The sequence below is a fragment of the Sinocyclocheilus rhinocerous genome, unplaced genomic scaffold, assembly GCF_001515625.1.
Source record: "Sinocyclocheilus rhinocerous isolate Xijiao unplaced genomic scaffold, SAMN03320098_v1.1 scaffold217, whole genome shotgun sequence".
Taxonomy (NCBI): Eukaryota; Metazoa; Chordata; class Actinopteri; order Cypriniformes; family Cyprinidae; genus Sinocyclocheilus; species Sinocyclocheilus rhinocerous.
In genome coordinates, this window is record NW_015662752.1 from 208,345 (window position 1) to 219,622 (window position 11,278).

General features: G+C 36.4%; 1 protein-coding gene across 3 annotated transcripts; it reads left to right on the plus strand.

Moving 5' to 3' along the window:
• Window positions 1-1,272: 1,272 nt before the first annotated feature.
• On the plus strand, window positions 1,273-7,582 carry LOC107728271 (S-phase kinase-associated protein 1). Of its 3 annotated transcripts, none has more exons than XM_016538391.1 (6): window positions 1,273-1,332; window positions 2,357-2,453; window positions 2,555-2,628; window positions 5,119-5,262; window positions 6,107-6,247; window positions 7,414-7,582. In XM_016538391.1, the coding sequence occupies exons 2-6, from the start codon at window positions 2,357-2,359 to the stop codon at window positions 7,447-7,449; spliced, it is 492 nt and encodes a 163-aa protein (XP_016393877.1). In that variant the 5' UTR covers window positions 1,273-1,332; the 3' UTR covers window positions 7,450-7,582. The 3 variants fall into 3 exon arrangements, with proteins under 3 accessions (XP_016393877.1, XP_016393878.1, XP_016393876.1); XM_016538392.1 differs by lacking the exon at window positions 1,273-1,332 and adding an exon at window positions 1,382-1,405; XM_016538390.1 differs by lacking the exon at window positions 1,273-1,332 and adding an exon at window positions 1,527-1,592.
• Window positions 7,583-11,278: the final 3,696 nt, after the last annotated feature.

An 11,278-nucleotide genomic window follows, 5' to 3' on the forward strand; every position in this document is an offset into this window, starting at 1 on the left:
ATATATATATATAAAGCTATTTTTCTCTCCTATATTTCACCAAAATATAGTTTGAGAGAGCTACAAATCTGTATTGCAACAGAAAATAGCAAATGTTTCAGTGGTACTTGATGAATCACTTTCATCAGCTGTTTTGATTTTATGTTCTAAATAAATACAGTTGCATTAAAATATATTTAACTAGTTGATGGATGGATTTGAGAATACATATACAAATACATGAAGAAAAACGGTAACACTTTATCTTAAAGTGCCCCTATTATGCCATTTCCTAATATTGTTTTGGGAGTCTCCTACAATAGGATTGCATTACATGCATGCAAGGTCAAAAAACGCTTTCGTTTTCTCAAAATATGAATTTATCACCTGGACCGATTCTCACGTATTAAGAGCCACACATATTACTAGCATACATTTCTCCAAATCTGATGAAGAAACAAACTCATCTACATTTTGGATGGCCTTTGGGTGAGTAACATTTCAGCAAAATTTCAGTTTTGTGTGAACTATTCTAACAAAGTTAGAGTAAACTAATTTTCTCAAAGAACAATTTAACTGAATTGTACATGTTAAACCTGTATTCACAATAATGCCATTTTATTTGTTTTTAAAATGCTACATTGTTGCAATTACATATCAGGATACATTAGTGCTGCATGATTATAACAAAAATCATAATTGTCGATTATTCCCTTGAAACTGTAATTGCGATTATTAATTATGATGATCACAATTTACACTGAATGATGTTTTGCTTTATACCTTTGTTTGAAGCAAATGCATGCCACGTTTTTATATGAAAATAAGCTGAAAACACTCAAAAAAAAGTAAAAATATGCATGGTATTATAATGTTATACCAAAACTAAAACAATGGAAAAAATCCTTTAGATAACATAGAAAGAAAAAACACGCATATCTTAAGCACGCAGAATAAGTGGACTTTTTTATTGCGCCTTTGAACGATTACGTAATTGTGTCATCCGTTAATGTTATCACGATTAGAAATTCGATTAATTGTGCATCCCTATGATACATCTGTGAGGACAATAGAAGCAATCAAACCAACAATATCTCTAGTCTCCGATATGGTAGGAAGTTAAATGAAATGAAATGTGGATGATGTGGATTTTCAAAAAAAAAAAATGTAGTGATGGGAAGTCCGGTTCTTTTCCGCGAACCGCTTCTTTCGTACAGTTCGTTTCAATGAACCGGTTCAACGGTTCTTTTACGTCATCACGTAATGACGTCAATTCTATCATCCCAATCCCCATCAGCTGCTCGAGCTCATCGGTTCTCTCAGTCTGTATAGCATGTTCCAGCGCTGTTGGAGGTACAGGAGAAACATATACTCCGGGATATTGGTTTATTTCGAGTCGTAGGGACACTGTAAGGCATTTCTGAAAGTGAGAAACTTTAGAAAATTGTGTATCATTGCTGACTCGATATGCGAACTGTTTTGAACGATTCTGTCCGATTTGATGAACCGGTTCACTAAAAAGAACCGGTTCAAAAGAACGACATATATGCATCGCTAGTCTCATTCTGGCCTTATTGGCGTTCAGGATCATACTTTCGTCGCGCTCAGTAACGGTAAGAACGGGACAAAATCTGCCACATGAGCGGGTCATATGCTATATTTTGACAGCGAAGAGTCGCAGCGGGCGTAATATTGTGTGAAATTACTTAGTTTTAACCCACTTGACGCGATGAATACAGCGGTTGCTATGAGAGGCCTATAGCCGCGCGGCTAACGTTAGCTTAGCATCACAAACAGACCGTGCTTTATGTTTCTGTGCTGTTTTTAATTCGTATGAAAAATACGTTGAATGAAACGCTGTGCGACAGTAATAGTCTTGATGCTTAGAGGTTTTTAAGCGCGATGTATGAACATGCTGGAGAAGTGCACTTGTGAGGGAATCTCGCTGTAGCGCTCTGTGTGCTTCGACTGGAGCGGGTTTCTTGATTTTCACACTTCCATTATATGGCCGTCTTTTATTTATATGCAGCATTTGCCAATCTGTGGTTTAACTCGGTCTTGTTAGTGTTGGTAGTGCTGGAGAATGTGAGCTAACACAGCTAGCATGAGTCATTAGCTCTTGACTGACACTCGTATTCTGTAATAATGTGCCTGTTATTGTGTTGTTATTCGTGTAGATGCCGACTATTAAACTGCAGAGCTCTGATGGAGAGATGTTTATTTATATGCAGTATTTGCCAATCTGTGGTTTAACTCGGTCTTGTTAGTGTTGGTAGTGCTGGAGAATGTGAGCTAACACAGCTAGCATGAGTCATTAGCTCTTGACTGACACTCGTATTCTGTAATAATTTCTGTTATTGTGTTGTTATTCGTGTAGATGCCGACTATTAAACTGCAGAGCTCTGATGGAGAGATGTTTGAGGTGGATGTTGAAATCGCCAAGCAGTCTGTGACTATAAAAACCATGCTTGAAGGTAAGCTGAATTGAGATGTGGTCATATGTGTGTATGTGTGTATATGTGTATATATATATATATATATGGGATGTGTGTAATCACAGCTCTGTTCTGCTCAGATCTGGGGATGGATGATGAAGGAGATGATGATCCGGTTCCTCTGCCCAATGTAAATGCGGCCATCCTGAAGAAGGTCAGACTTGTAAATTGCCATCATGCTTAATTGGCGTTTCGCATGAATTTAATATCCAGATGGTACATTGGGAAAGATAGATGGGTTACTCCCCTAAACGTATTTAGGTCTGATTTTAACACAAGATAATAATTATAACAACACTTTGCATGCATGTCATTCTGTGTCAACTCAACAACCAGAGGTCCACGGCTCAAATTTTTGATTTTGTCAATATTTTTTGAAAGAAATACATAAATGAAGAAAGCCAAAATATTAAATGTCATGGATGAATATTTACTGAGTAACCCACTATTTTGTAGAGGTCAAAGTCAATCTGTTGACTTTAGCAATCATTGTTGCATTATATGCCAATTGTCACCATTCACTATTTGATAGAGGGAAACAAGCTACAGTTCTAGTTTCAGCATTATTTATTCTTCAGACGTTGTTCTCTAAATGCATTAAGTATCAGGTGTATATAAAGTGATCAACATTTGGTTTTCGACCACTGAAAATGGGTATTTTTCAACAATCTGGACCTGGAGCCGCATTGAGATCCCCATATCTCTGGGAATGAACAATATAAGGCCTTGGAAAAAGAATATTCCAAAAGAAAAGTTTATTAAGAACCAGAATCTAAAATCATAATGCAATATCTTTAATACTTCCTGAGTTACAGGTACGCAAACTTTGGAAAAATAATATTTATGGCACTCAGACAATTGTTTTGATAGAGGTAAACAAGATACATTTCTAGTTTCAACGTTAATTGTTCTTCGGTTATTCCTCTTTAAAAGAAAATAAATCTTAATGCAAAGTGACCCTCATTTGGTTTTTGACCACTGAAAAAAAAGTGTACAATTTAACTATTTACTCTTGGAGCCATGTTTATATCCCAACATCTCTGGAACTGAACCATATAGGGCCTTAAAAATGACGATGCCAAAAGGAAAGCTTGTTAAAACCCAAAATCTGAAAGGGCATTGAGATAACTTTAATACTTCTTGAGTTACAGGCATGTAAACTGTGGAGAAAAAAACTTGAAACGAGCTTTTTCCCATTTTTGAACGGCCACCATTGGCAAATATTGCAACAAAGATTGCTAAAGTCAGCAGATTTTACTAATAGATCTACCAATCTCTGTGTAAAAATACCATCATGATGCTGCCATCTTTCTGAAGTCTATATATATATATATATATATATAGATGACAGATAGACCCGGTTTCACAGACGGGGCTTAGACTAAGCCAGGATTAGGTCTAGAGGTGCACCGATCGATTGGCCAGGGATCGGAATCTGCCGATTTTCCTCATGATCGGATCGGTGATCGGTCAGTCAGTCTCACTTCTTTCCGATTTCGAGCCGATCCGTTTTGTTACCAGTGGCACAGGCAATAACGTCAGCCGCGCATTCTCACTCTCTTCTCTCCGACGACCCCTTCTCTCTCACACACGACTCATTCGCTCCGGTTAAATAGTGCTTGTATTGCGCATTATAGTCGTTCCCGCAGGTTTCGCGCTTATACCAAACGCTCGCACACCAGAACTGATCTATATTAGTGGAGCGCCCAATCCGCGCTCAGTCTCAAACAGCTTGTGAGCCACAAATACCAAAATGAGTGGCTAACTGCGCTAAAACGTTCAAATACATGCAAAATGATGTCAAAATGCCCGTCTTGGCGAGTATCCAGTTAAACACAGTCAGTTTTGGAACGTTAAATAGTTGAGAACAAAGAAAATCATTTTCTGCTCTTGACTGAATACGTTTTATAATTTTAATGGTAAGCATTAATCTGTATTTAATTTTTACAATGAAGACTAAAGAATTTAAAGTAATCAAATCTAATCTAAAATAACACTGGATGTGTTATTTTACATTTGATTACTTTAATTTCTGTAGTATTTCTTACCTGAATAAAAACTTACTTAACCTGAAAAACGTAGTTTCATAGCTCTCTTTCCTCCATTGCATTTATTTGTGCTGTTGTTCGCCTTTTTTTTTTATTTATTTGTTCTTATTTTATTACTGACTTTTTACTTGTGTTTTTTTATGAAAATAAAACTTTGCGTTGAAGAAAAGTAGATTTTTGTTTGTATGTGCTGTCAATTATAGTTCTTAGAAAGAAAATCGGAATCGGCAAAAATCGGTATCGGCAGATCACACTAACAAAAAATCGGAATTGGACAAGAAAATTGCAATCGGTGCATCTCTAATTAGATCATAGTTCAATTAAGACATTTAAGCAATTTTCATAAACGTGCTTAAAAAAACATTACTGGTGTGCGTCTTGAGACAAAACAAAGGCACTGATATATTTTAAGATCAGTCAATGCAAGTTTCTTTCACTTGAAACAGCTCAGACTTACATTTTAGTCTAGGACTAGGCTTAAGCCTTGTCTGTGAAACCGGTGGATTGTGTGCATATTGGTTGTGTTTTAAAATAAATACAAAATGTGTCCGTCTTAGATGGGACTGAGCCTTACAGTGTGTTTAATATGTCCACAGGTGATTCAGTGGTGCACCCACCATAAAGACGACCCTCCTCCTCCTGAAGACGATGAGAATAAAGAGAAAAGAACGGATGACATCCCCGTGTGGGACCAGGAGTTCCTCAAAGTAGACCAGGGCACCCTCTTCGAACTCATTCTGGTGTGTAAAACTGACCCGATGCTTGTGCTTTGACTGCCAGCATTCGTTAAAACGGTGCTGTGTGCTACAGAACGGAGTCGCAGATCTGATTTCATGGGGGGAAAATAAAGCGAAATGCCGCCTGTTGGTTTTCAGGACCAGTTGAGTGCTTGAAATTGTAGGATAAACAAATGTGGCGCCCTGCATTTAATGAAGCCCTCGGCTAAAAGAACGCAGAGATGTGCCTTCTGGTTCTTGTGACCTGCAGTTTTTTCAAAATAACCCCACGGTTAAACATTTATAAAAGTTCAAAGACCAAAGCGGAAACCAAAAATTCATGATGCACCTGAAGACAGAAAAAAAATCATAATTAATACAATTTATTTAACGGTCAATAATATTGTACTCCCAATATAAACATTTAAACGGTGGCTGTAGTAAAAACTTGTTTTCCTGACAGATTTATTCAAACATGCATTAAATAATGAAGACAGCAGGTCTTTCCTGTAAATGTATGGAATTTCTGACATCTCCCATTATGTGCAGGATTTCAATTAAATATCAGTTTCTGACATTTATCAATATTGATGTAACTGTCAGTATGCACTGGGAAAACACCCTCAGAAACCAACGTCAAATTGCTTTGAAGTGTTTAAAACCAAGTTCTCTTCTGTTTTTCACATCTTGGCTCCTCTGTGAAACACTCTTAAAGTCCGCTGTAAACCAGTCTCTTGTGCTCTTCATTCTTCTGCAGTGAGTTGAGTGTTTGCACACATCAGAACAACAGTGCGTTGACCCGCCACACGATGGCTGCGTGTGAAACGCTCTCATCACGCTCACTTTCATCTCTCTTCCCTTTGTTTAGGCTGCAAATTACTTGGACATCAAAGGCTTGCTAGATGTTACTTGCAAGACGGTTGCTAACATGATCAAAGGCAAAACCCCAGAGGAGATCAGAAAGACTTTCAATATCAAAAATGATTTTACAGAGGAAGAGGAAGCCCAGGTAAAACAAGTGCTCATTTCCTGTCTCTCCTCCATCACGCATGGTCTTAATGCGCTCAGACCGGTGCTACTTCAGTATCATTGAGATACTATCATAGTTTTTATTCATATTTTGAATCTGTTTTCATTTTTATTTTAGTCAAAGTTTAATAATTTTGTTTGTCATTTTTAGTGTGTGTATATATATAAGTACAAATAATGCAAGTTACTTAATCAGATTATGTTTTTCAAGTAACTAGTAAAGTAATGCATTACTTTTAAATTAACAACAAAATATCTGAGTTACTTTATTGAACCAGTAATGCGAGTTGCTTTGTTTTCACTGACATCCCCATGTTCAGAGAAATGGGGAATGAGTACCTTTTATAGTTGCCAAAAATATAACTTTTGATTTTTTTTGTTATTAAAAAAACATAAGCAAGCCCAGCTCAGGTGACTAAAAGTAACGCAAAAGTAACGTAACGCACTACTTTCCGAAAAAAACACGAATGCAATTAGTTACTTTTATGGAGTAACGCAATATTGTAATGCATTACTTTTAAAAGTAGAGCGACTGCACAGATCTTCTCACTGCGCGCGCGAGTTCACGTCTTCTGGCTTTTTAATATTTAAACTGGCAAGGCTTAAATGAGTTTAGTTTAAACACAGATAGCAACGCGTGCTGTTCAGGTCTCAGCTGCGCTATCAACACGTGATGACTGCATAAATGACAGTTATTCTATCATAAAGCACTCGCATTGATTAAAGAGTGACTGGTTTGTCCATGTATTGTTTTTTTTTTTCTCTCTCTCATCGCTCTTGTTGTAATGTATTGGGAAGCCAGAATTTGTATCCATCAACCGAAACATGCATTAGTCGAACTCTAACAAACCATATTACAGATGCATTGTCAGATTTAAGTTGAACCGCGGTCCTAGTGTATGCCGAACCGTGTGTGGAGAACCGTACGGTTCGATTTTTTTACCGAGAAGCGTTGCACCCCTAGTGTGCGTGTGTGTGTGTGTGTGTATATATTTTTTTTAATTTGTTTTGTTTTAGTGCATAAACTAAGTTAAAATTAGACCTATTGCTGAAATAGAAAGATTTTTTTCAAGTAAAGAAAATGTTTTAATGGTTACAATTTTTCAGTTTTCGTAATAACTCCCCAGAATGCTGTGTTTGTTGCAGGTGCGTAAGGAGAACCAGTGGTGTGAAGAGAAGTGAAGATCCTGACACACTTTAACACTAAGGATTGTTCCAAAAAAAAAAAAAAAAAAAGTAATTAAAAAAAATTGCACTGCACTGTTGATATTTGTTGAGATTTAACACAAATAAACATAATCAAATCCCTTGCGTTTTGCTAGCATGACCGTTCTCCTTGCTTGTGTGGCGTAAAAGCCTTTTTTTAATGTCATTCCTCTTCAGATGAAGGGAGTAGAGAAAACACTCCTCTTTCTTACCACGCTTTTATTTTAGTTTAACGGAGCTCGTCACCAAACGCCAGATTCTGTTTTCCGGTTTTGAGAAATGAACGTATAGCTTTAGGAACATTTTCTAAGCAGCCTTATTTGTGCTGATGATAGATCAGTGATGGAAATCTGAAGGTTGAGATGTTTGAAACACTTCATGTGCTCTGCCTCCGTGTATAGGATCGACCGTCTTTCACGGTTCTGCTCCTAAATGGTAGGCGATTAGGATTTTGAATCTTTTAATTCCAAAAAAATAAAACAAGATTATTGTGGGATTTGTCAGTTCTCCGTTCAGTGTCTTTTCTGCGTCTTGCAAGTGTTTTATATGTAGCTTTCCTTCCACTATCTAGTAGTTTAGACACTTGACTAGTATCTGTGAGTCTATAGTGGCTTCAGACAGTATTTGTTCACTCGTGTGAATGTGATCACATTAGAGCAGCCGTCTGCATCTGCATCTCAAATGCTGCTGGAGCTTTTCTAACACTCACTTTATTTCTTATTAATTAGATCATTTTTGTTCTTACTAATTAGTGCTCTGTGTCTTTGAAGCAGCTGTTTTTTGGTGACCTGGGTTTGAATCACTTTAACTCTAAACCATAGTGTCACAATCCTTTTGTCGTCGTTTTCAACTAAATCTATCATTTCACACCTAACAAACGTATTGTTTTTTTATATTATTGAATGTTTTTGCTTAGTGTGCTTTTGCTATTTATCGACTAATTTTTTTCAGACATTGTGTGATTTTTTTAGTGTCCATACATTTTGGCAATATGGTTATTGAACAAACCAGTAAACATTACAGCTACTCTGAAGAAAATAGTGACATTGGTAACCTTTAACGTTATTTGTTAATGAAAATACAACTATTAGTTTTTAGTTCATGTTGGCTCTGTTCATGAATATTATTCAATGGACCTGAGCTAACATGAATTTGCTATAGAAGCCCTTTAACGCTACAAAAGTTAATTGCAACATTTTGTCTTTTTTCTCACAATTTTGAGTTTATATCTAGGAACATTCAATCCTGGGAATTGTGAGATCGTAAAGTTTAAAAAAATTTTTTTTTTGCAATTGCAAGATATAAACTGGAAATTGAAGAAGAGTCGACGGTGAGAGGTACACGTGAAATTGAGAAAAACAGTAGCTTTTTTTGTTTTCTGTCACGGAAGCAGAAAAAAAACCAATTAGACAAACTTTGTGAAATGTGACTCAGAATTGTGAGAAAGGAAGTCAGAATTGTTAGATTTAAACTTTTTGAAAAAGTTGCAGTTGCCATTTTTTCTAATTCTGTGGCGGAAACAGGTGCTTTTTTAATTTTAATAATTTGTTTCACAATCTTGAAATTAGCTAAGACTAATAAGTGCTTTAGATATTTTTCATTGTTAGTTCATGTTAACTAATGTAGTTAATGTTCATAAATAATTGTAGTAGTGGGTGTGATGGGACACTAGCTTCCTAAAAGTTATACTTCCTAAAAAGAGTAGTGAAGACAACAACAGACATGTTCAAATGGCATGCCACGCTGTCGTATGTAAATATCAGAGCTCTTGGCAGTGTGTTCAAATGAGTTCATTACACAGTGGATAAAACCAGTAAAAACAGATCAAGTTGGACACTGGTTCTGTTGCACATGTTGGTGAATGCATGCAAAAATAACAGCATGCTGCTGTTCCATTGGCGTGTCTAAAACACTGAAAGAACTCCATGAGACAGGTTTTTCAAAATATTTTAATAAATCCAGAGCATTATTGTTACATGAAAAGCAAAAGGAAGAAAGCTGGCTTGCTATATGTGAACACTGAAGATGTATGGCTCCCTCTGCCTGATCACAGGAGATGGCAAATGACATGATTGCTTCAGAACAGACCTGAGTCAACACTGAAACACACACATACACACACTCTCTGAAACACACAGATACATGCACATCATTTCATACAGCGACGTTTGTATGATGACAGGCACAGCTGACTACTTCAGATCTACACAACAAAAGCTATTAAAAATGGCACTTGTATCAATAAAAGTAAACGGCCAAGGAATGTTTTTTTTCTCTTTACATAAAAACATATAAAAGTTTAGTCATTTACGGACTTTCAATCTATAAAAGAAGACGTTTAACACTTATTTGATCGTAGAAGAGTTATCGTGAGAACTGGCACTGTTTTCAGTGATGTAAAGATACGGCATATACATGATGAAAATTCTTACACAGTGGCTGAATCTCATGAAGAAACATCCAGGTCAAGCTGGACCACAACATCAAAAGATGAAGGAAGAAATGTATATTGCATAAAGAAAATAAAGTCATTTCGACCATTCAGAGGTTTGGGATTGTGGTGAACGTTAAGCACATCTCCCCCAAATTTCACATTACTGTAATCCACAAAATAAAACAATAAAACATTTCCACTACAGTAACTGCGTTGTACTTTCTAATGAGAATTAAAGAATAGTGAGAACTTCATTTGCATTACAGTAATGCAGTAATGAAAATCATATATACAATAAAAAACGGTTCGACATTAAACCTCGTCGTGTGCTTGTCCTTCAGACACATAAATCGGTCATTCACTTGTCCAATTATTATTACTTGTGGTGTAAATGTAATTTATTCTTAATACTCTCATCAGTGTTCTGTCAGTGCTTTCTTATTTTTTCTCATCTGAAGCAGCATTGAGATGCACAGACTGTTTAATGAAACTCTGAGGTGACAAATGCATTTACACTGCAAAATAATGTTATGAGATTAATGTTTTAAACGTATGTATTTTTGAATATACAAATATGAAATGTTGGGTAAAAATGCAATCATATTTTTAAATATGAAACCAACCTACCAGTAGGTGGCAGTAAGTGACTGTCTTGAGTCATTCATTCAACCGATTCGTTCAAACAGCTGATTCAATCAAGAATGAGAAAATAAGTGAGTCATTGAATCGTTCACTCAACAGATCAGCTCAGAGACCCTCAACGGTCCAGCTGTGGCTTTGTTTGGAACTATTTTTGTTGGCAAAATGGAGAGAAAAACTGACTAAAATGTAACCAATTTAATATAAAATTCTTGTTTGTTGAATTGTATCAAAATCAGTGTCACATTTGCAATCGTGCTGATATTTGGGAAAACAGCACTCTTGTTCGTGTGATGTTGCTTAACTCTATCGTGATATAAAAGTTTTAATGTTGAGCCCTGCAATATATATATATATATATATATATATATATTACAGTAACAAAAATGATCTTTTTTTGCATTATGGTAATTGAAACAACAATATGCTTGATTGTCATTAAAATGAATGAAAAGAGGGAAAAAACATTCTTCATGAGATTCATCCACGAGGAAATCTAATGCTATGATTCCCTAAAAGATGAGAGGACGCCCCATGTGAACTTCTCTTTTTTTTTTTTTCTGAGGAAGCTGAAGCGAAGAGAACTTGAAGGTGTGACGCTGAGATCGGTCTCCGCGGCGATCGAGCCGTCAGTCTGGGTTATTGTGGCTCTCTGTTTTAATTCTGCTGAAGTTGAGCGAGAGTCTGTCTGGGTGGGCGGAGCGTTTGCAGCTCTGTGGGAGGGGACTGCTG